This window comes from Macaca fascicularis, chromosome 20, assembly GCF_037993035.2.
Source record: "Macaca fascicularis isolate 582-1 chromosome 20, T2T-MFA8v1.1".
Classification (NCBI taxonomy): Eukaryota; Metazoa; Chordata; class Mammalia; order Primates; family Cercopithecidae; genus Macaca; species Macaca fascicularis.
In genome coordinates, this window is record NC_088394.1 from 4,452,961 (window position 1) to 4,478,184 (window position 25,224).

Consider the following 25,224-nt stretch of genomic DNA (forward strand, 5'->3'; position numbering starts at 1 on the left):
TTCTCTCTTTCTTTTACAGAGTCAGGATCTTGCTCTGTCGCCCAGGCTGGATCACAGTGGTGCAATCATAGCTCACTGCAACCTTGAACTCCTGGGCCCAGGCGATCCTCCAGCCTCAGCCTCCTGAGTAGGTGTGACTTCAGGTGCATGTCACCACGCCCAGACCCACAGAGCGGTTCTGAGCAGAACCATCAAACCCACAGACATCGCATCCCAAGCCTGTTCTCATGCATGGCGCTGTGTGAGAGGAGACTGATCCCTCTGACCCTCTCTGCATCAAGCCCACGAGGCTCAGGGAATCGACTTTGCAGAAAAGTGTCGTGAGGCACAACAACACATCTGGACTCAGACCAACAGCCTGGGAAGCTCCAGCTCTCACCCTTTTCCAGCTATGGGCAAAGCCCTTACTTCAATCTCCTCATGTATAAAATGAGAACACTAGGTCGGGCGCGGTGGCTCACGCCTGTAACCCCAGCACTTTGGGAGGCCAACATGGGTGGATCACGAGGTCAGGAGTTCAAGACCAGCCTGGCCAACATGGTGAAACCCTGTCTCTACTGAAGATACAAAAAATTGGGCAGGCATGGTGGCACGCCCCTGTAATCCCAGCTACTTGGGAGGCCAAGGCAGGAGAACTGCTTGAACTGGGAGGCAGAGGTTGCAGTGAGCCAATACAGTCGGTCCTCATCTCCAGGGTTCCACATTTGCAGATTCAACCAGCCAAGGATCGAAAATACTCAGAAAAAAATAAAAAACAACACAATGATAAAAAGTAGTATAAAAAACATAACTATGTTATATCTATATATAGCATTTACGTTGTATCAGGTATTATAAGTAATCTAGAGATCATTTAAAGCATACAGAAAGACATGTCTACAAAATACGGCACCACTTTAATCCAGGACTGGAGCATCTGCAGATTGTGGTATGCAAGGGGGATCCTGGATCCAACCCCAACCCCCAGATACTGAGGGATGGCTGTCATGTCATGAGGTGTTCCCACAATGCCCGCTGCGTGGCATGCAACAATGTTGTTACTCTATCTGGCACCCAGGGCCACCCCTACTGGAGGGATCCTTGCACCCTGAGGGGAAGGGGGAGGCCGTGTGGGGGGCCCACGCTTACCTTTGACCCCGATCTGGCGATAGTCCCCAGGTTGGACACCAGCTCTTCCTGTGTCATCCCAATACCAGTATCCTGAGGAGAGAGACACGCTAAGCGCCAAGCCCCCAGCACCTGGGGAGCAGGTGCACCAGCAGCCCCAGGGGCTCAAATGGTGTCAATGACATTGGCCAGACAGGGCCCAGCCAGGTAGCACCAGATGCTCATCAGAAAAGACTAATTCTAGGGGCCAAGCACAGTGGCTCATGCCTGTAATCCCAGCATTTGGGAGGCCAAGGCAAGCGGATCACTTGAGGACAGGAGTTCAAGATCAGCCTAGCCAACATGGTAAAACCCCATCTCTACTAAAAACAAAAACAATTAGTCAGGCATGATGGCGAGCGCCTGTGGTCCCAGCTGCTCAGAGACTGAGGCAGGAGAATCACTTGAACCCAGTGAACCCAGGAGGCAGAGACTGCAGTGAACGGAGATTGTGCCACTGCACTCCAGCCTGGGTGACAAAACGAGACTTCGTCTCAAAAAAACAAAAAAAGAAAAGTAAAGAAAAACAGAAAAGACTAATTCTAGCCCTAGCAGCCCGGCCTCACCAGAGAAAACAGGAAGGGACAGCAGAAAGTTGCTTTGTTTGTTAAAAACCATCCTGAAAAGAAAACATGATGCCAGCAATTAGGAGGAAAGCACAGCTCTCCCGTCATGAAGATGTGACCCCCCGCCTTCTCCCTGGCTGTGGTTCCGGGAAACAGCGGTCCCCTCCTCTGGTGGCTCTCTCAATCCAGCAGAATGATCTGATTGAGGAGATCGCGCAGCCCTGCGCGCGGCCCCCGCACCCACCCTACCACCATGGGAAGAGCGGGCACGGATGCCTTTCCTGCGGGAAGGCGCAGCCCTCGCGTGGGAGCCTCAATCTGGCTTATCCTGTTGCAGCTGCTCTGGTCTGAGCGCTGATGTCACCCAAATCCATATGTTAAGACCTAACTCCCAAGGGATGGCCCTGGGATTGGGGCCTTGGGGAGGTGATAAAGTCATGAGTGCTCCACTCTCATGAATGGAAGGAGGGCCCTCAGAAAACAGGGTTGAGGGACCTTGTCTGTCCTTTCCACCTTCTGTGTGAAGATGCAAGAGGCACTGCCTGAGACAAAGGGCCCTCGCTAGACACCCAGTCTGCTGGCCCCTTGCTCTTGGACCTCCCAGCCTCTAGAACTGTGAGCAATACGGTTCTGTTGTTTATAAATTGCCCAGTCTAAGGTATTCTGCTATAGCAGCCTGAATCACAACACAGACCAATGCGCCGGTGAACACACAAGGCCTTACTGACCATGGCCTCCTCCTTCCTCAAAGCCCAGTCAGACGCCCATCTGGAGTTCCTTGCTCAACATGCCCATAACACAGCCACAGCCCCAGCTTGCTCTGCTACGATGTGCAAACCACCTTAAAAAAAAGAGCTCGCTCCAAGCCTCCACATCTATGAATTGGGACAAAGGCCCTCAGAAGCAGTTTTCTGAACTTCCTTCTAGGAAGTTCCTTTCTAAAGGCTTCCTCTCCAGGACAGCCCGCAGGGGCCATGGGAGCCCACTAGCACCGGGCAGCAGTGCTGTCTCCATTGGCACAGCGGGGGTGGTCAGTGCTACTCAGCAAATAATCCACAGCAAGCAGCAGGCCGGGGAGACTGGCCAGCTGTCAGCCTTCCCATTGTAGGCAGCACAGGCAGAATGGGTGCCAAAACCACATCACCACCGGTTACTCCAGTGCACACATGTGTGCATGTTCCATGGGCCCCAGCAGCCAACACGAAACATGGCACCAAGAGGCTTCTGGGCAATTATTTCTGAGGTGCTGGTATGAAGAGTCCAAAATCCAGCCTGATTCATTTATTGTACATCATGTTATAATTATGAATAAAAAACTACTTAAAATTAATATCTAGTTGACATCAGTTATTAAACATAATCTTAATTTAAGTGTTTACTTTAATACATCAGAAACTTAAATAGAGTCCCTTAAGGGAAAGGTTAATGTTAGACCAAGGTAAAGGAGAAAATGCAACTAATAACTCCTATTTCAATTTATTTTTATTTTTTCCCAAACTGATCTGCACTGCAATCCTAATCTAAATCCTTACCGGTTTTGTAGAAAATGACAAGCTGATTCTAAAATGTATATTTTAGAAATACAAAGAACCTAGAATATTTTCAAAATATTTTGAAGAACAAAGTTGGAGAATTTAAAATACTTAATTTTAAGACTTCCTATAAAGCTACAATAATTAAGACAGTGTGATGTGGGCATTTAAGGATCAACACATAGATCAAAGAACCAAACAGAGCACAGGAACAGCACTGCACAGAGAGTGTATTACTTGATTTTTGACAAAGATTCCACAGTAATTCAATGCGGGATGATAGATCTATTAACAGACAGTACTGCAACAACTGTACACTCATAAACAAAACATAAACCTCAACCCCTACCTCACACCATACACGCAAATTAACTTGAAATGGATCAAAGATCCAAATGTAAGAGCTAAAGCTATAAAACTGCTAGAAGAAAATAGATGTAACACAACAGGTCACATCTATTATCCTAGCACTGTGGAAGGTCAAGGTGGGAAAATCACTTGAGCCCAGGTATTTGAGACCAGCCTGGCCCACAAAGCAAGACCCTGTCCCTACAAAAAAAAAAAAATTTCTTGCTCTGTCATGCAGGCTGGAGTGCTGGAGTTCAGTGGTATGATCTCCGCTCACTGCAACTTCTGCCTCCCAAGTTCAAGCAATTCTTCTGCCTCAGCCTCCCCAGTAGCTGGGACTACAGGCACACGCTGCCATGCCCAGCTAATTTCTTCTGTATTTTTAGCAGAGATCGTGTTGCCCAGGCTGGTCTCGAACTCATAAGCTCAGGCAATCTACCCGCCATGGCCTCCCAAAGTGCTAGAATTAGGGGTGTGGGCCACCACACCCGGCTAAAAAAATATTTTTTTTTTTTTTTTTTTTGAGACGGAGTCTTGCTCTGTCACCCAGGCTGGAGTGCAGTGGCCGGATCTCAGCTCACTGCAAGCTCCGCCTCCCGGGTTCACACCATTCTCCTGCCTCAGCCTCCCGAGTAGCTGGGACTACAGGCGCCCGCCACCTCGCCCGGCTATTTTTTGGTATTTTTTAGTAGAGACGGGGTTTCACCGTGTTAGCCGGGATCGTCTCTCGATCTCCTGACCTCGTGATCCGCCCGTCTCGGCCTCCCAAAGTGCTGGGATTACAGGCTTAAGCCACCACGCCCGGCCTAAAAAATATTTTTTTTAAAGTTAGCTGGGCATGGTGGCATGTGCCTGTGGCCCTAGCTACAGGAGGCTGAGGTGGTACATCACTTGAGCCCAGGAGGTCAAGGCTGCAGCGAACCCTGATAGCACCACTGCACCCCAACCTGGAGACAGAGGAAGATCCTGACTCTAAACAAACCAAAAACCTTCTAGGTCAGGCTGGGCATGGTGGCTCATGCCTATAATCCCAGCACTTTGGGAGGCCAAGACAGGCAGATCACCCAAGGCCGGGAGTTTAAGACCAGTCTGACCAACATGGAGAAACCCCGTCTCTACTAAAAATACAAAATTAGCCAGGCATGGTGGTGCATGCCTGTAATCCCAGCTACTCGAGAGGCTGAAGGCAAGAGAATTGCTTGAACCCGGGAGGCGGAGGTTGCAGCGAGCTGAGATCACGCCATTGCACTCTTGCCTGGGCAACAAGAGCAAAACCCCGTCCCCCCTCCAAAAAAACCAAACAAAAAAAATCCTCCAGGTCATCAAAAACAAGGAAAGTCTGAGAAACTGTCACAGCCAAGAGGAGCCTAAGGGGACAGGACAACTAAACATCATGTGGGATGCTGGGAGAGAAAAAGGACATGAGGTAAAAACTAAGGAAATCTGAACAGATTTGCATTAAGAATAATATATCCATACCGGTTGATTAACTGTAACCAATCTAATATACTAAGATTTTTTTTTTTTTTTTTTTCTTGGAGAGACGAGGTTCACTCTTGTTGCCTAGGCTAGAGTGCAATGGCACTATCTCAGCTCACCAAAACCTCCACCTCCGAGGTTCAAGCGATTGTCCTGCCTCAGCCTCCTGAGCAGCTGGGATTACAGGTGCGCACCACCACACCCGGCTAATTTTTGTATTTTTAGTAGAGACAGGGTTTCACCATGTTGGCCAGGCTGGTCTTGAACTCCCGACCTCAGGTGATCCGCCCGCCCTGGCCTCTCAAAGCACTGGGATTACAGGCGTGAGCCGCCGCGCCCGGCCATAAGATTTCAATCATAAGGGAGGCTGGTGTTGGAGTAGATGGCAATGCTGTACAATCTTTAAAATTTTTCTGAAAATTTAAATCTGTTCTAAAATATTTACTAAAAAAAAAAAAAAAAAAATACAGATTTTTCAGATGTAGACAGAAATCATCTGTTGCCAGGCGACCCACACGATGTGATTTTAAAAGGAAATGGTGAGACCAGGGGCAGTGGCTCATGCCTGTAATCCCAGCACTTTGAGAGGCCAAGATAGGCGGACCACTTGAGGTCAGGAGTTCGAGACCAGCATGACCAGCATGGTGAAACCCCATTTCTACTAAAAATGCAAAAATTAGCCAGGTATGGTAGCATGTACCTGTAAACCCAGCTACTTGGGAGGCTAAGGTGGGAAAATCACTTGAACCCGGGAGGCTGAGGCTGCAGTGAGGTGAGATCATACCACTGCACTCCAGTCTGGGCAATAAAGTGAGACTCTGTCTCAAAAAACTAAAAATAAAAAGGAATTTGTTGGCCGGGCGCGGTGGCTCAAGCCTGTAATCCCAGCACTTTGGGAGGCCGAGGCGGGCGGATCACAAGGTCAGGAGATCGAGACCACAGTGAAACCCCGTCTCTACTAAAAATACAAAAAATTAGCCGGGCGCGGTGGCAGGCGCCTGTAGTCCCAGCCACTCAGGAGGCTGAGGCAGGAGAATGGCGGGAACCCGGGAGGCGGAGCTTGCAGTGAGCCGAGATCGCGCCACTGCACTCCAGCCTGGGCAACAGCGTGAGACTCCGTCTCAAAAAAAAAAAAAAAAAAAAAGGAATTTGTGAGGGCTTACAACAGGTATATACATAAAATATTTGACATCAAAAGAAAAAGATGATTCTGCCATTGGAAAGATACTGTTGTAAGATTCTTACATTGAAGTGTTAAATATTAATTCAAGCTAGACAGTGATAAATTAAGGCTTCATATTTTATTCCCTAAAAAATCCCCTAAAAATAACAAAAGGCAAATGTAGCTATCAGTAGAAGAGACAGAATGGCATAATATCTCTGAGATTCCACAAGAACCCTGCATTTTCTAAAACCTTAGGTAAGAATAACATATCGATATTACTTAATTAATTGTAATAAATGGGCCAGGTATGGTGGCTCATTCCTGTAATCTAACACTTGGGAGGCCAAGTCGGGCAGATCACTTGAGGGCAGGACTTCACCCAGCCTGGCCAACATGGTGAAACCCCATCTCTACTAAAAATACAAAAATTAGTTGGGCATCGTGGCACACGTCTGTAATCCCAGCTACTCAGGAGGCTGAGGCACGAGAGTTGCTTGAACCCGGGAGGCAGAGGTTGCAGTGAACTGAGATCACACCACTGCACTCCAGCCTGGGCGACACAGCAACACTCTGTCTCCAAAAATCAATCAATCAATCAATCAATCAATCAATAAATGGACCATGCTCACATCAGGTGTTGAGAATAGAAAAACTGGGTGCCAAAGGATATAATGGAACTCTGAATTATCTGCTCAAATTTTCTGTAAATCTAGAACTGTTCTTTAAGAAAAAAGAAGACAAAAGATAAAACCAAAAATCATTCTTGTAACATAAATAGTCTTGGTACCAGAAAGTACTGGCACATAGGACAGGGCCCTCTGCTGAAGACCACGAATCACATCCCCATGACCCCTCGCCCCAACACATCCATTTTCAATCACCTGCAAGGAACCTCTGTGCTGAAAACAGGAGGGAAGTGCAGGGCGCCCCAGCAGCACATCCCAGCTCTGTGCCCCAGCCCTGCCCACAAGGCCCATTCCACAGCCACGTCAGCTCGACGAAGGCAGGGAGAGAAGAAATCACTCCCCACCCAATCCTTATGACCAAGGGCTATGACAAACAGCTGGCACATACCACAGGGCTCAGTCTGGATTCTCTAAACCCAAGAGGGAGTACATAAAGCCGACACCTCACAAAAGCCCCTCTTTCAATTAAAACAGCTGTCCCTTCACAAGTCTATTCACTCACACGTGCCTGCATTCATTCATCTGACAAGGCCTTCAGAGCAAGCCAGCGCACCCTAAAAGGGGATACTCAGAACCCACCGAGGCCTGTCTGTCCACCTCTCCACAGAGATAGACACCCCCGCCATGATGCCGTGACCCTGGGACGACAGGTCCTAAGGCAGCTGTCTTGGGATGCAATGTCTCTCAGGGCCCCCACCTGACCCTCTTTGGCCTAACTTTTCAGCCTTAAAATTTCCACGAGGCTAGAGCAGCAGCCACAGCACTGCTTCATCTGCATTTTGAGGGGAAAACACAGTTAAAAATATGAAAAGAGTACATTAAAAATAAGATATGTTTAGATATGTTAATAACTGCATACACCAGAACCCTGTGTGGCCATATGCTAAAATGTTACCAGTAGTTGTCGCTGGATGGGGTGATTTCGAATTTTCTTCTTTTCTGCTTATACCTGCTTTTCCAAAATTTTCTATAATGAATGAGTGCTACTTTAACAATAAATTCTAGCCAGAGTTATCCTGGTGGTACGGACGGCTAGTACATCCCTGGGACCCCAGAGACATCACTAGAAGGCAGATGCTGTCCCTGCTGCATGGCCGGGCCCACCACATGCCTGGACACTGAGGGAGGTACCTGGATGGTGATGGTTCCTTTCTCGGCATCAGTCTGCAAGTGAATCTCCATTTCTGGCAGTGCTTGGCCGTCAGACACCAGTTTGTGACGCAGTTTTTCCAAGGCATCGCTGGCATTGGAGATCAGCTCCCGTATAAACACCTACAGGAATAGAAACGGGAGGCACAGACAATGAAGGACACTCATACTGCAGGATCTATCTGGTCAGCTGCACTTCCAATAACTGTTAAAAGGTAGAGGAGAACAATCATAGAATATTCAGTTCTCAAAGCATAAAGAGTTTCTGCTTTAGTCAAAGGTAGTTCCTCTGCGCCGGTCACAAAGTGACTAAAGGTGCTAACTTCTACTGATCTTTCCTTCAGGATTTGTTTAGACAGTCTCACTCTGTCACCTAGGCTGGAGGCTGCAATCACGGCTTATTGCAGCCTCAACCTCCTGGACCTAAGCAATCCTCCCACCCCATCCTCCTAAGTAGCTGGGACCACAGGCATGCACCACCACAACCAGCTAATTGTTTTAAAATGTGTATAGACACAGGGTCTTGTTATGTTGCCCAGGCTGGTCTTGATCTCCTAGGCTCAAGTGATCCTTGTGCCTCGGCCTCCCAAAGTGTTGGGATTTCAGGCGTGAGCCACGGTGCCTGGCCCTCTTCAGGATTTTTAATCAAGCCTGAAGTTATGTGTCCACCTGTTAATTAAAACTTTAAGAAGAGCCATCTGGCTGGGTGCGGTGGCTCACACTTGTAATCCCGGCACTTTGGGAGGCTGAAGTGGGCGGATCACTTCAGGTCAGGAGCTCAAGACCAGCGTGGCCAACATGGTAAAACCCTGTATCTACTAAAAATATAAAAATTAGCTGGGAGTGATGGAACACGCCTGTAATCCCAGCTACTCAGGAGGCTGAGGCAGGAGAATCGCTTGAACCCATTAGGCAGAGGTTGCAGTGAGCCAAGATAGCACCACTGCATTCTAGCCTGGGCGACAGAGAGACTCTGTCTCAAAAAAAACAAACAAAAGAGCCCTGCGAGGAACAATTTCTTTCCTAACTCCTGCACAAGGATGACAGTAAATCACTCAAACATCCATTTCTCCTTGATATGGTCTGGCTGTGTCCCCACCCAAATCGCACCTTGAATTGTACTCCCATAATTCCCACATGCTGTGGGAAGGATTCGGTGGGAGATAAGTGAATCATGGGAGCCGTTTCCCCGGTACTGTTCTTGTGGTAGTGAGTAAGTCTCACGAGAGCTGACAGTTTTATTTGGGGTTTCTGCTTTGCGTCTTGCTCATTCTCTCTTTGCCTGCTGCCATCCATGTAAGACGGGACTCGCTCCTCCTTGCCTTCCACCATGACTGTGAGGCTTCCCCAGCCACATGGAGGTGTAAGTCCAATTAAACCTCCTTCTTTCATAAATTGCCCAGTCTCAGGCACGCCTTCATCAGCAGTGTGGAAACAGACGAATACACTACTACTCCACAAAAACACACCCCGAGAAACACGGGACGCAGGGCCCAGCTGTCCCTCAGGAGCTGAAAAGCACCCTGACCTCAAACAGACCTTCCATTTGAGTCAGTGAAAGACGCCAGGGGCGGTCTCACACCTGTGATCTCCGCACTGTGGGAGGCTGAAGCAGGCGGATTACTTCAGCCCAGGAGTTCAAGACCAGCCTGGGCAACATGGCAAAACCCCGTCTCTACAAAAAATACAAATATCAGTCAGGCAGGGTGGCGCGCCTGTAGTCCTAGCTACTTGGGAGGCTGAGGAGGAAGGATGGCTTGAGCCCAGGAGGCGAAGGATGCAGTGAGCCGAGATCATACCACTGCGCTCCAACCTGGGCATCAGAGCCAGACCCTTTTCCAAAAAAATAAAAAACAAAACAAATAAAAATAGAAAAAATAAGTCCGCAAGAGCTCAGGAAGCAGCGGCTGATCTGAGCGGAAGCTGGAGGTCGCTGGGAGGCAGGAACGCAGCACTCGTTAGTACAAAACCTGGAAACAGCTCCTGGAAGCCCCTCTGAGCTTCGAAATTTGGTGCTTTACCTTTCTTCCAGATTCTCCTTTGCCTTCCAGCAATAATCAGCATGTCAACGATGGTGGCCTTCATTTTTCTTTTTCCTTGTCCTGTCACCCAAATGAGTTTTGTGGGTTTTTAATAGAGACGGGGTCTGACCACATTGCCTAGGCTGGTCTCAAACTCCTGGACTCATGCAATCCTCCTACCTTGGCCTCCTAAAGTACTAGGATTACAGGTGTGAGCCACCGCACCCGGAGCCAGATGCGTTTTAATTTCCTCAGTAACTCCTCCCTGCTCCACACACACAGGACTGGGGAATCTTCTTCCTACCTGCAGGTAGTCACACTGGGCAAAGCGGCCTCAGAGCACACCCGAAGCTCCACAGAAATGGGTTTCAGCAGAGCTGCATGCTAGGATTTGGGGGACTCTTTTCTTTTCTGGAGAGAGGGTCTCACTCTGTCATGCAGGTCAGTGTAGTAACACGATCATGGCTCACTGCAACCCCAGAGTCTGCCAGGCTCCAGTCATCCTCCCACCCCAGCCTCCTGAGTAGCTGAGACCACAGGTCAGTGCCCCTATAGCTGGCTAATTTTTTTAATTTTTTGTAGAGAAGGAGTCTTGCTGTATTGCCCAGGCTGGTCTCAAACTCCTGGGCTCAAATGATCCTCCCGCTTCAGCTTCCCAAAGCACTGAGTTCCCAGGCGTGAGCCACTGCACCAGGCCTGTATTTGGGGAACTTTTAACATTATTGGCAAAATTCAATTAATTCCCAGAGTTGATCCAGCCCAAAGAACCATCTGGATACACTTACTCACAAAACCAAAACAGATTCTGGTAAAACTCCTCTCACTAGTAGCTTAAGATGGGGACCTGTCCAAAGTTTAATGCTTTCTCACAGCTAATATATTATCTGGCAATTCTCCAGAATGGCAAAAAAACAGCTTTGTGAAAAGAAACTTTGCTAGCATCGGACAGGTTAGCAGGGAACGCACCTCTTTTTCTGAGTACAGGGACCGGGCAACGACGTCCAAAAGTTTCTTTGTCTCAGCCTGGAACTCATGTTTGGAAATAGAACCTAGTAATGAAACACAGACACAACCAATAAAGTTTAATTTCTATTTTTGTGCAAGAATATGCTACGTCACATTCCAAAGAATGTTTAAGTTTATGAGTTTTAAACATTTTTTTCTTTTTTGAGATGGAGTCTCGCTCTGTCACCCAGGCTCGAGTGCAGTGGTGTGATCTCGGCTCACTGTAAGCTCTGCCTCCCGGGTTCACGCCACTCTCCTGCCTCAGCCTCCCGGGTAGCTGGGACTACAGGCACCTGCCACCACGCCCGGCTAATTTTTTGTATTTTTAGTAGAGACGGGGTTTCACCGTGTTAGCCAGGATGCTCTCGATGTCCAGACCTCGGGATCCGCCCGCCTCAGCCTCCCAAACATTTAAGATCGTGAACAAAAAGAAAGAAGTAGACAGAAACAAAGTCTGGCTGGGTGCCATGGCTCATGCTTGTAATCCCAGCACTTTGGGAGGCCAAGGCAGGAGAATCACTTGAGCCTAGGAGTTCAAGACCAGCCTAGGCAACAGAGGAGGACCCTGCCATCTCTACAAAAACTAAACAAAGTAGCTGAGCATGGTGGCGCACACTTACGGTCCCAGTCTCACGGGCCTGACGTGGGAGGATCACTTGAGCCAGGGAGGTCGAGGCTACAGTGAGCCATGACTGCACCACGGCACTCAGCCCGGGCAACAGAGAAAGACCCTGTCTCAAAACAAAATGAAACAAAGTCTCTCAGAAAGGAGATCTCGCCAGGCGCGGTGGCTCACGCCTGTAATCCCAACACTTTGGGAGGCCGAGGCGGGTGGATCACAAGGTCAGGAGATCGAGACCACGGTGAAACCCCGTCTCTACTAAAAATACAAAAAATTAGCCGGGCGCGGTTGTGGGCGCCTGTAGTCCCAGCTACTCGGGAGGCTGAGGCAGGAGAATGGCGTGAACCCGGGAGGCGGAGCTTGCAGTGAGCCGAGATCGCGCCACTGCACTCCAGCCTGGGCGACAGAGCGAGACTCCGTCTCAAAAAAAAAAAAAAAAAAAAAAAAAAGAAAGGAGATCTCAGGGCAGGACAAATCAGGCTCCCATCTGCACAGAAAGAACACAGGGGAAACAATCCTCCCACCGCTGAGGCCAGACAGGCCTCGGGCTACGTCGAGGGACTGCTCAGCCTGGTCTCCCGATGTGCACGGTCACGAGAACTGGGCTGCCTCTAAGAACCAGATTATATGTTCTTTCCTTTTCTTTTTTTTTTTTTTAGAGGCAGGATCTGGCTCTGTTGCCCAGGCTGCTATGCAGAGGAATGATCATGCTCACTGCAGCCTCAACTTCCTGGGCTCAACTGATTCTCCTGCCTCAGCCTCTCAAGTAGGTAGAACCACTGGTGTGTGCTACCATGCCTGGCTAACTTTTTAATTTTTCTTGTAGAGAAAGGGTCTATGTGGCCCAGGTTGGTCTCGACCTCTTGGCCTCAAGCAATCCTCCTGCCTTGGCCTCCCAAAGTGCTGGGATTACAAGTATGAGCCACTGCGCCCAGCCTACATTCTTCAAATAAGCGGTTTCCAAATTAATTATTTAGAAATCAAAATAAGAAAACCTCACTTCTCTTTTTAACTTCAAAGATTCTACTCTTGTCGACCCACTTAAAAGCCAGAAATGGACCCACTTCAGGACTGGCTCCAAAGACCGCTTTTTTATACTTCAGAGGGAATGAAAAGTCAGCTCCGGAATTCGGTCCTGCGCAGGCTGAGCCAATGCTGAGTTTCCCCTCCCGCTTCCATGATTATTAGCAGATGTGCCATGAATCACCACTCAGGGGAGGTGCTGGATGGTAAACTCACCGGTGGCCACCAGAGGGGGCAAGACACACCCGACACTGGCAGAAGTCCCTCGCTGGGACAGAAATGGAGGGCGCAGCACTCCCTACAGCCAAACCTTCTGATTTCAGACCTGAGGCGGTGGCTCTGCCAATCACTGCCTCCACCCTGAAAATGCCCCTTTATGCACAGCAGTGAACCGAGAAGCCCTCCCAGACCACAGCGCGAGCCCAGGCTACCCTGCACGCTCTCCGTGCTGCTGATGATCGAGTGCAGGGGCTCCTCCTTGTCCTCAGCAGTCTGCGTGCTCAACAGCCGTCCTGCCTGGAAGCTCCAGGCCGGGTTTCGCCTGGGGCCCAACTGGGCTGTGGTCCTCCGAGGACACAGAATTGGTTTTCCTGAAAAGACAAATATGCAGAAAGAACGAGAATTAGGAAGACACGAGAAACAATATGGTAATTTGTCCCATCAAGGGTGTCTGGCAAAAGCCAGTGTGGACACCTCTAAGTCGGGTTGTTGCTGAAAGAGAAATCCCCAGGACCAAACGCCACAGAGTCACGGTGTGGTTTCGGCAAGGAGCCCTCACACACGTCGTCAGCTTAAGATATGGGGTCTGCTCAGAACCGCCGAAGCAAAACTGGAGCGGGTGGGCTGCTGCCTTCTTTTGAGAGCGGGTCTCGCTCTGTCACTGCAATCACGGCTCATTGCTGCCTCGACCTCCCGGGCTCAAGCGATGCTCCTGCCTCCGCCTCACGAGTAGCTGGGACCACAGGCATAGACCACCACGCCCCCATAATTTTTAAAAAGTTTTTTGTAGAAATGGGGTTTTGCTATGTTGCCAAGACTGGTCTCGAACTCCCGGGCTCAAACGATCCTCCTGCCTTGGTCTTACAAAGAGTTGGGATGACAGGCATGAGCCACCGCGCCCAGCTGGCAGGTGCCTGCTGACAGCACTTCCCACTTTCACCTCACAGGTGAGATTTTCCATCAACCCGCAAACTCAAACCTGCCTCGACCCTCGCAGCCCCCGCAGAACCCCCCAAACTCAAACCTGTCTCGATCCTCGCAGCCCCTGCAGAAGCCCCCGATGGGCCACACTTCCTTGCTCTTAACAGTCAAGAAAAAAAAAATGCTCCCGAAAGGAATCCAAATATTTAAATGTTAATATTCTCAAACTGTCTCATCATGTTCTAAAAGTTGATTCTTTTCCATGACTTTTTCATCCAAAACGGATTTTTTTTTTTTTTGAAACGGAGTCTCGCTTTGTTGTCCAGGCTGGAGTCCAGTGGCATGATCTTGGCTCACAGCAAGCTCTGCTTCCTGGGTTCACGCAATTCTCCTGCCTCAGCCTCCCGAGTAGCTGGGACTACAGGCACCCGCCACTGCGCCCGGCTAATTTTTTTGTATTTTTTAGTAGAGATGGGGTTTCACCGTGTTAGCCAGGATGGTCTCGACCTCCTGACCTCGTGATCCGCCCGCCTCGGCCTCCCAAAGTGCTGGGATTACAGGCGTGAGCCACCGCGCCCGGCCCAAAACAGACTTTTTAAAAAAAATTAGTGTACTTTAAAAACTGAAAAACAGCTGACGATGGGTTCTACCTTGTAACTAGGAAGGAGACTTGTCTTCTGTAACTTCCTGATCAGCCCAGTGGGCTGAGAAAGTCGCCTGCAGAGTCCAGCGAGGGAGGAAAGCAGCCAGTGTGTCCCCAGCCGCACGCAGTTCACCGACACAGGCCCAGCCTTTGATGCTACAGAAACCACAGACACTTTCACTCCAACATAGGACAGGACCAACCCAGCACCATCACCCACTGACCCCAGGACCACACACCAGGATCCTGCCTTGGTCAGCAGATTTGCAATACACGGTGGCATCAAGGATACGTGTGGCCAGCCAGCTACACCATGTGAAAGTCTAGGCCTAAATGAACCACATCTAACTGGGAGCCTCTCCTGTTCTTCACAAATTTGTAACGAGTACAAAAGATGGACGCAGAATATCCAGGAATCAAGGTTTTAAAAATTAACATATCAGCCAGGGGTGAGGTGGCTCACGTCTGTAATCCCAGCACTTTGGGAGGCCGAGGTAGGCAGATCACCTGAGGTCAAGAGTTCAAGACCAGCCTGGCCAACATGGAGAAACCCCGTCTGTACTAAAAATACAAAAGTTAGCCGAGCGCAGTGGTGTGCACCTGTAATCCCAGCTACTCGGGAGGCTGAGGCAGGGGAATGGCTTGAACCCGGGAAGCGGAGGTTGCAGTGAGCCAAGACTGCACCACTGCACTTCAGGCTGAGTGACAGAGCACTTGTCTGTCTCAAAAAAAAAAAAAAAAAAAAAAATTAACATATCAACTTTCATACTCCTAAAAGGTACACAAACTTGCCTATTTTTTTTTTTTGAGACCAAGTCTCGCTCTTGTTGCCCAGGCTGCAGTGCAGTGGTGCAATCTCGGCTCATTGCAACCTCCACCTCCCAGGTTCAAACAATTCTCCTGCCTTAGCCTCCCGAGTAGCTGGGTTTACAGGCACCCGTCACCACACCCAGCTATTTTTTTGTATTTTTAGTAGAGACGGGGTTTCACCATGTTGGCCAGGCTGGTCTCGAACTCCTGACCTCAGGCAATCTGCCTGCCTCCGCCTCCCAAAGTGCTGGGATTACAGGCATGAGCCACCGTGCCCAGTCAAAACTTGCCTATTCTTTAGGTTTATTCCTGGACTTACAAACAGCACAAACCTAGCCTTTTGTTTTCGTTTCTTTGAGATGGAGTCTCGTTCTGTCACCCAGGCTGCAGTGCAGTGATCTCGGCTCACTGCAACCTCCATCTCCCAGGTTCAAGTAATTCTCCTGTCTCAGCCTCCCAAGTAGCTGGGACTACAGGTGCCTGCCACCATGCCTGACTAATTTTTGTATTTTCAGTAGAGACGAGGTTTCACCTTATTGGCCAGGCTGGTCTCGAACTACTGACCTCAGGTGATCCGCCCACCTAGGCCTCCCAAAGTGCTGGGATTACAGGTGTGAGCCACCACACCCAGCCAACCCTAGCCTTTATCTCCATGCAGACACCTTAAAAACATCGACCGCAATTCAGAAAATATTCAGTTTCCAAACCATGTAAATATCCAATTATTTGGGTCTACGTAATTGTTCACTTTATTCATACAGCTAAAAAGAAAAAAGAAATCTCGGGACATTTCTTGTGGAATTAAATGGTATTTGGTGTTAGAGGAGTTCGTGAATAGTCTACACTGAACCAGGGCGCTGAAGCCTCTGCCTCCACCCAGAGCAGAGCCAGCCTTGGGAACACAGGAGGGAAGCGTCCAAGCGCCACCCACCCACCCGCAGAGCGTATCCATGTTTCTGATCATTTGTGTGAAAGAAACACAAAAAGGATAAACCAGAAACTGATGTGACTGTGTATTTTGTTTCCTAAGGCTACTGAAACACAGCACCACAAACTATGCAGTTTCAAAAAGGTCCACAGTTCTGCGCCAGGCACGGTGGCTCACACCTATAATCCCAGCACTTTGGGAGGCCGAGGCGGGCGGATCATGAGGTCAGGAGATCAGGACCATCCCGGCTCACACAGTGAAACCCCGTCTCTACTAAAAATATAAAAATTAGCCAGGCGTGATGGCGGGCGCCTGTAGTCCCAGCTACTCGGGAGGCTGAGGCAGGAGAATGGCGTGAACCCGGGAGGCGGAGCTTGCAGTGAGCTGAGATCGCGCCACTGCACTCCAGCCTGTGGGACAGAGCGAGACTCCGTCTTATAAAAAAATAAAAAAACACAAAAACTAGCCAGGTGTAGTGGTGTGCACCTGTAGTCCTAGCTACTTGGGAGGCTGAGGTGGGAGGATCGCTTGAGCCCAGGATGTTGAGGCGGTAGCGAGCCAAGATCACACTATTGCACTTCCGCACTTCAGCCTGGGTGAGACAGTGAGACCCTGTCTCAGAAAAAAAAAAGATCCCGGGTTCTGGGCAGGGGTGGTGCCCACGGGAGGTGCTGACGGAGAGTCCATCCCGCACCTCTCCCCAGCTTCTGGCAGCAGCTGGCATCCTTGGTGTTTCATGGTTTGCACATGCTCCAGGCTCTGCCTCTTGTAACATGGCAAGTTCTTCTCTATGTGGAGTCCTGGCTGTGTCCAAATTTCCCTCTTCTTATATGGATACCAGGAATACTGGAGTTAAGCCCCATCCCCATGCAGTGTGACCTCATCACAACCTGATACACCTGAAATGACCCAAATAAGCTCACACTCACAGGTACCGCAAACATATCTTTTTTTTTTTTTTTTTTGAGACAGTCTCGCTCTGTCATCCAGGCTGGAGTACAGTGGCCTGATCTCAGCTTACTGCAACCTCCGCCTCCTGGGTTCAGGCGATTCTCCTGCCTCAGCCTCCCGAGTAGCTGGATTACAGGCACGCACCACCACGCCCAGCTTTTTGTATTTTTAGAAGAGACGGGGTTTCACCATGTTGGCCAGGCTGGTCTCCAACTCGTGACCTCAAGTGATCCACCCACTTTGGCCTCCCAAAGTGCTGGGATTACAGGCATGAGCCACCATACCTGGCCTCTTTTTAAAAAAAAAAAAAAAATAGAGACAAAGTCTCTCTCTGTTGTCCAGCCTGGTCTTGAACTCCTGAACTCAAGCAATCCTCCCACTTTGGCCTCTCAAAGCACTGGGATGACAGGTATAAGCCACTGTGCCCGGCCTTCGAACCCCACAGCTCGGTTACCTACAGGAGGTGTGTATGAAGCTCCCCGTGGCACACACCCGGTAGTTTAAAGTAACAGACACTGATTCTCCCACAGTCCTGGAAGCAGGAAGTGCAAGATCAAGGTGCCAGTAGGGCTGCTTCCTCCTGAGGCTGGGAGGGAGGGTCTGTTTTCGCCTCTCCCAGCCTCTGCAGCCTCTGGCATAGATTAGGCTTGTGGGTGGTCGTCTTCTCCCTGTGTCTTCCCGCCAGGACATCTGCCCTTCTCCCTCTACACGTGTCTGTTCAAATGTCCCCATTTTATAAGGACACAGTCATGTTGGATTAGGGCCCACTCAAGTGAACTCAACTTGATCACCTGCAAAGACCCCGTTTCCAAACATGGTCACATTCACAGGTACTGAGAGTTGGGACTTTAACCTCTTCTGTGGGGAGGCACAATTCAACCTCCAACCAGCATAGATGTGGAAAATGGAAAGAAAGTGGGAAGGGGAGCGGGCCGGCAGAGCTGAGGAATGTGACACTTCCACGCACATCTTCTGTATGTCTCTCTCAGAACCACGGTCAGTGTTCTCATACCCCCCCCAAAAAAAACATTAATTAGCCAGACATGGTAGCGCACTTGTAGTTATCAGCTACTTGGGAGGCCGAGGTGGGAGGACTGCTTGAACACGGAAGTGGAGGTTGCAGTGAGCCGAGATCACACCACTGTACTCCAGACTGGGCGACAGAGTGAGACTCTGTCTCAAAAAAAGAAAAGAAAAAAAGAAACCATGAAAACAAAACATGGTGCACAGGAACAAAAAATGAAATACAAACAGCAAACACGTACAGCTGTGACAATGACATCACCACTCTGAAAGAAGAACCAACCCAAGAGACTTTAGAAAGGGCACCATGACTGTACTGTGAAACTGCCCTCGGCGGGCAGTGCCATCACCGGGTTCAGGCAGGAGACGCGCCCACCGAGAGGTCAGCAGGTCTGAGCCCGACTTACCCATGTGCCAAGATCAAGTGGACAAGCTCATTGTGGCTAACGAGCTGGGGTCCTCACGGTTGAAGAAAAGTCAATGATAAGGAAAGCGACAAAGAAAAACCCTGCGGTGTGGCAGTGGAGGCGCAGGCATCAGTATAGGCTCACGACCTTTCCCATGTGTACAGACTGGATGCAGAAATCAATATCAGAGGATTCACACACACACACATTCCTCTGCTCTGTCCACCGACGCGTGACAGGGCCCAGGCGCGATGACCCCCCACTTAGGCTACAGAGAGCAAAGTCCAAAAGCTGTTCCAGTTTCAGCACTCTAAAGTCCCACGTCCCAGGGAAAGCCTTTGTCCTGGCAAACTAGGACGGTTGGTCACCCTACCTGGAAGCCAGATCTTGGTTTGTGAATACCTCTCTCCAAAAACAGGAAGCAGAGATCCCTGTGGAGCACACGGAGGAGCCCAGGACACCCTGTGGTATGCAGAAGGACGAGAAAGGACGGAATGTGTCAAGAGGACACACAACCCAGCCAGAAGGGCTCCCAGTGGCAGAATCTAGGACAATTTGTGCAGCGAAATAACGACAATAAAGGATTGTAAGCTGGGACCCGGCGAATCGAGCAACCATCGGTGCACACTGAAACAGAGGAGCAGCAGCAGCTTGTCATCACAGCAGAATTCCAATGAATAAACACAAGGAATGGCAGCAAACAGCGCACCATCAGGAAACACCACAGTAATAACTGTAGCAGGTATAAATTACTGCTATTTTGAGACAGGGTCTCACTCTGTTGCCCAGGCTGGATCACAATGGCACAATCAAAGCTCACTGCAGCCTCGACCTTCCCGGGCTCAGGTCATCTTCCCACCTCAGCCTCCTGAGTAGCTGGGACTACAAGCGTGTAATACCACTCGTAAATAATTGTGTGTTTTGTGGTTTTTTTTGAGACTGGGTCTCACTCTGTCGCCCAGGCTGAAGGGCAGTAAAGTGATCTTGGCTCACAATAGCCTCGAGCCCCCAGGTTCAAGTGATCCACCTTAACCTTCTGAGTAGCTGAGACTACAGGCTCATGCCACCATGCCCGGCTAATTTGTGTGTTTTCTGTAGAGACAGGGATTCACCATGTTGCCCAGGCTAGTCTCAAACTCCTGAGCTCAAGTGATCCCCCAGCCTCTGCCTCCCAAGTACTGGGATGAGAGCCGTGAGACACCTCGCCCAGCCTAAGGTTATGTATTTTAAGTAGTGGTAGATACTGCCAAGTCACACTCCACAGAGATTCTATCAGTTTACGTTACCACAGCAAAGTACTAAAGTGCATATCATCCCACATTCCTGCCAAGCCAGTGCTGAGATAAAACTCTTGGATCTTTGCCTATTGGTCAGATAAAATTTTCACTGTAGTTTTCACTTACATTTCTCTTATTATAAGCAAAACTGAGCACTGTCCCATATTTTGAAATATTTCCTATTTCCTTTTTTGTTAAGGGACTGCTGGTATCCTCTGATGATTTTTCTGCTACATTTTAAATCGTATTGATTTGCAAGAGCTTTTTATATATTAAGGAAATTAGTCTTTTGGTTGTAAAAGCTTTCCTTATTCTAAGATTAAGCATGATTTCCCCATGTTTCATTTTTCTAGTCTTTTTGGTTTTTCCCCAATTAATACGCAGAATTTTTTTTCTCCCCCCAAGACAGAGTCTTGCTCTATTGCCCAGAGCTGGAGCGCAATGGCATGATCTCAGCTCACTGCAACCTTTGCCTTCCAGGTTCAAGCAATTCTCCTGCCTCAGCCTCCCAAGTAGCTGGGTACAGGTACATGCGACCATGCCTGGCTAACTTTTTTTATTTATTTTTATTTTTCAGTAGAGACAGGGTTTCACCAAGTTGGTCAGGCTGGTATTGAACTCCTGATCTCATGATCCACCCGCCTTGGCCTCCCAAAGTGCTGGAAATACAGGCATGAGCCACCACACCCAGGCTGTATTTTTTAAAGGATTTAATATAATGTTCATGATGGGAGGAGTACACAGAAGTCTTCACAGTTGGGAAAAAGAAAAAAATAAATCTATATTACTAGCCAGAACTGCAAGACCTTGTATCCTAATTTCAAGATTACGTTAATTGACAGCATTGTTAAAAGCAGATTTGACTTCAGGTTATGCAAACTTTCTACAACAACTTTTTCTTTCTTTTTTTTTTTTTTTTGAGATGGAGTCTTGCTCTGTCACCCAGGCTGGAGTGCAGTGGCCGGATCTCAGCTCACTGCAAGCTCCGCCTCCCGGGTTTACGCCATTCTCCTGCCTCAGCCTCCCGAGTAGCTGGGAGTACAGGCGCCCACCACCACGCCCGGCTAGTTTTTTTTGTATTTTTTTTAGTAGAGACGGGGTTTCACCATGTTAGCCAGGATGGTCTCGACCTCCTGACCTCGTAATCCGCCCGTCTCGGCCTCCCAAAGTGCTGGGATTACAGGCTTGAGCCACCGCGCCCGGCCTTTTTTTTTTTTTTTTTTTTTTTGATACAGAGTCCCGCTCTTTCGCCCAGGCTAGAGTGCAGTGGCCGGATCTCAGCTCACTGCAAGCTCCACCTCCCGGGTTCACGCCATTCTCCTGTCTCAGCCTCCCGAGCAGCTGGGACTACAGGTGCCCAACACCATGCTCGGCTAATTTTTGTATTTTTAGTACACATGGAGTTTCACTATGTTAGCCAGGATGGTCTCGATCTCCTGACCTCATGATCCGCCCGCCTCAGCCTCCCAAAGTGCTGGGATTACAGGTGTGAGCCACCGCGCCCAGCTTCTACAATAACTTTTAACCACTAGGTCGGGTGCAGTGGCTCATGCCTGTAATCCCAGAACTTTGGGAGGCCAAGGCCAGAGCGTCGCTTCAGCTCAGGGTTTTGAGACCAGCCTGGGTAACAAGGTAAAACCCCATCTCTACAAAAAATAGCCAGGTGTGGTGGTGCATGCCTGTAGTCCCAGCTACTTGGGAGGATCACTTGAGCCTACAAGGTAGAGGTTCCGGTCAGTCAAAATCATGCCACTGTATTCCAGGGTGGGAGATGGAGCCAGGCCCTGTCTCAAAAAAAAATTAAGAATTAAAAAAAAGAAATAAATAAACCACTAGAGGAATAAATCTGCCTGAACCAGATACCAAACATGCTATCTGCACAATTTGTCTTTGTGTTTCTCCTATACCCTACAGGAAAAACCACAAACCTCAATGTCAGACTACAAAGTTAAACTATCTGGTGGTTTGGAGTTGCACAAAATGGGAAGCACTGATAGTCTGAATGTGACACCACACATCCCTCCCCTTCCACCCCCACATCCCTACCCACTACTGCGAGTGCCCATGCAGCTCCTCCACTCTGCAGCCGCAGTCCCAGTAGCTGGGACTCCTTCCCATCCGAGTTGCTGCAGGACCCGGCTGCAGGCCCTCTCTCCCATTAAGGCCTCCCTGGCCCCTGCAGTTCACAATAATCTCTTCCTATGAATTCACTGTACTTACTTTTTATGTTGCCCATTTAACAAATTTTTGCATTGGCCAGGTGCAGTGGCTCACACCTATAACCTCAGCACTTTGGGAGGCCGAGGTGGGTGGGTGGATCACCTGAGGTCAGGGGTTCAAGACCAGCCTGATCAACAGGGTGAAACCTCATCTCTACTAAAAATACAAAAATCAGCCGGGCGTGGTGGCAAGTGCCTGTAATCCCTGCTACTCGGGAGGCTAAGACAAGAGAATCACTCGAACCTGGGAGACGGAGGTTGCAGTGAACCAAGATTATGCCATTGCACTCCAGCAGCCTGGGCGACAAGAGTGAAACTCCGTCTCAAAAAAAAAAAAAAAAAAAGAATTATTCACGTATTTACTATTTCTTTCTTTATTAGAAAAGGGCTTGCTCTGTCACCCAGGCTGGAGTGCAGTGCTGCAGTCATGGCTCACTGCATTCTTGAACTCCTGGGCTCAAGGGACCTTCCTGCCTTACTCTCCTGAATAGCCGGGACTGCAGGTAAGCACCATCACACATGACTAATTAAAATTTTTTTTTTTTTTTTGTAGAGACAGGGTATTTCCATGTTGACCAGGCTAAACTCCTGGTCTCAAGCAGTCTTCCCACCTTAGCCTCCCAAAGCTGCTGGGATTACAGGTCTGAGCCACCATGCCCGGCCTGTGCTGCTCATTTGAAACTGCTGCTATATGCCAGCATATGATATTTCCCACTGTTAATTTTTTGGTTAATGTATAATTTATCTCACTAACTTAGGGCAGGGACAAGCTTTTATTTCTCAGTAACACTCTTTGAAGACAGGAACATCCCTATTTCTTGGTATGCCAAAGTATCTACCACAAAAGCTACCCTTTACAAAATTTTTTTTTTTTTTTTTTTTTTTTGAGATAGAGTTTTTGCTCTCCTTGCCCAGGCTAGAGCGCAATGGCATGATCTCGGCTCACCCCATCCTCCTCCTCCCAGGTTCAAGTGATTCTCCTGCCTCAGCCTCCCAAGTAGCTGGGATTACAGGCATGTGCCACCACGCCTGGCTAATTTTGTATTTTTAGTAGAGACAGGGTTTCTACATGTTGGTCAGGCTGGTCTCGAACTCCCGACCTCAGGTGATCGGCCCACATCGGCCACCCAAAGTGCTGGGAGTACAGGCGTGAGCCACCGCGCCCAGACTTTTTTGTCTGTTTGTTTGAGACGCAGTCTCACTCTGTCACCCAGGATGGAGTACACAGGCACAATCTCCGCTCACTGCAAACTCCGCCTCCCAGTTCAAGCCATTCTCGGGCCTCAGCCTCCCGAGTAGCTGGGACTACAGATGCACATCACCAAGCCCAGTTAATTTTTATATTTTTAGTAGAGACGGGGTTTCTCCATGTTGCCCAGGCTGGTCTGGAACTCCTGACCTCAGGTGATCCGCCCACCTCGGCCTCCCAAAGTGCTGGGATTACAGTTGTGAGCCACCACGCCTGGCAACAAACATAAATTTTTTTTTTAATAGACATAAACCTCACTGTGCTCAAGCAGAAGCACATTCAGGGAGCCAAAAGATGGTGCCAGGGGTCCTGCAAGGTCATTTCAAACTCACTTTCAAGATTAAAAACACGCCTGTAATCCCAACACTTTGCGAGGCTGAACCAGGTGGATCACTTGAGGCCAGAAGTTTGAAACCAGCCCGGCCAATGGCATGGTGAAACCCCATCTCTACGAAAAATACAACAATTAGCTGGGGGTGGTGGCACATGCCTATAATCCTAGCAACTCGGAAGGCTGAGGCGGGAGAATCACTTGAACCCAAGAGGCGGAGGTTGCAGTGAGCCAAGATCTTGCCACTGCACTCCAGCCCAGGTGACAAGAGCAAAACTCTGTCTCAAAAAAAAAAAAACAAACAAAAAACAAAAATTAAAAACGGCAACTGCCTACAGGGGTCGCTCAAGTAAGGCAGATGAGGAAGAGCGCACTGCGCATGCTCTGTGCTTGAAGAAAAACACCTATCTGTCCCGTTCACCACCCACAGTTCTTCTGTGGTTCTGCTTCTCGACGGCATCTTCAGTTACGCTCTTTACATACACATGCTGAGTATTTTTTTTCAGCTGTGAGAAATGCTCAATTATTTTTCTGAAACTACATGTCTCAATGAGCCTACAATTTTACCACGTGCAACACAGAGAATAATTTCACATTTAGATTTAATTCCGCTCCACAGAATGCCCCTTCCTGTACGGCTGCATTGTGTCCCAGCAGAGCTCTATAGGTTATTACCTACAGAGCTCCTATAGGAACTCAGAATGTCAGCAAAATAAGACTACGAGCACGCTCTGGAGAGTCGGCAAAAGCAGGCAGTTTCTGGAGGAGGGCTGACACACGGAGGAAGGGAACAGCACCAAATGAGGACGGTGCAATCATGCCACTCAAGAGTGGGGAAAACACTAGGAGAAAATGTGTACAATGTATACCTCTAATGGTCGTAACATCCAGGTTAGAGACTAGGGCAACCAAAGAAGCTGGAAAGTAAGGGGAGACCCCTGAAAGGAACGTCAAAGGAAGAGAGCCCCAAATTCTGCAAACAAACTCTCAGAGGTCTCTGCCTGGGCCCCCTGAACCATGCACGTGCGGGGCTACGGGTAAAAGAAACGAACCACCGCCTACGAAAAAGGGTCTGCAGTCTGAGTCCAGCCAAGATCCCACTTGAAAAAAACAACTTTTCAGGAGAACATAACAGAGTTCAGAGACTCCAGAAGATGCATCCCCGGTATCCAGGATGTCATCAAAAATTACTTGACAGAGAAATGGGAAAATGTGACCCCTGCTGAACAGAATAGCTAATTAATGGAGACCAATCCCAAGAAGATCCAGATGTTGGAATCAGAAAGACAAAGATTTAAAAGCAGCCATTATAAAAATACTATACGACAAAATAAAATACGCCCAAAATAAAAGATGGGATATTTCAGATGCATTATCTTTAGCTGTAACTCTAGATATTATTCAACATAAAACAGAGACGAAAAAAATTCAGAGCCAGGCACAGTGGCTCACGCCTGAAATCCCAGCACTTTGGGAGACCAAGGAGGGTGGATCACCTGAGGTC

The 25,224-nt window shown here is 48.9% G+C and overlaps 1 protein-coding gene across 2 annotated transcripts in view; it reads right to left on the reverse strand.

The window, feature by feature from the left end:
* Positions 1–25,224, reverse strand: part of TRAP1 (TNF receptor associated protein 1) — a 60,309-nt gene that overhangs the window by 23,463 nt on the left and 11,622 nt on the right. For both annotated transcript variants that reach the window (XR_012429657.1, XM_005591092.4), the window contains exons 2-5: positions 13,174–13,332; positions 11,059–11,141; positions 8,054–8,194; positions 1,129–1,200 (exon numbers count right to left, since the gene is read on the reverse strand). Coding sequence is in view for 1 of the 2 variants with exons in the window: in XM_005591092.4 (XP_005591149.1) it covers positions 1,129–1,200; positions 8,054–8,194; positions 11,059–11,141; positions 13,174–13,332 (455 nt within the window). In the remaining variant the exon portion in view is untranslated. The remainder of the gene's footprint in view (positions 1–1,128; positions 1,201–8,053; positions 8,195–11,058; positions 11,142–13,173; positions 13,333–25,224) is intronic.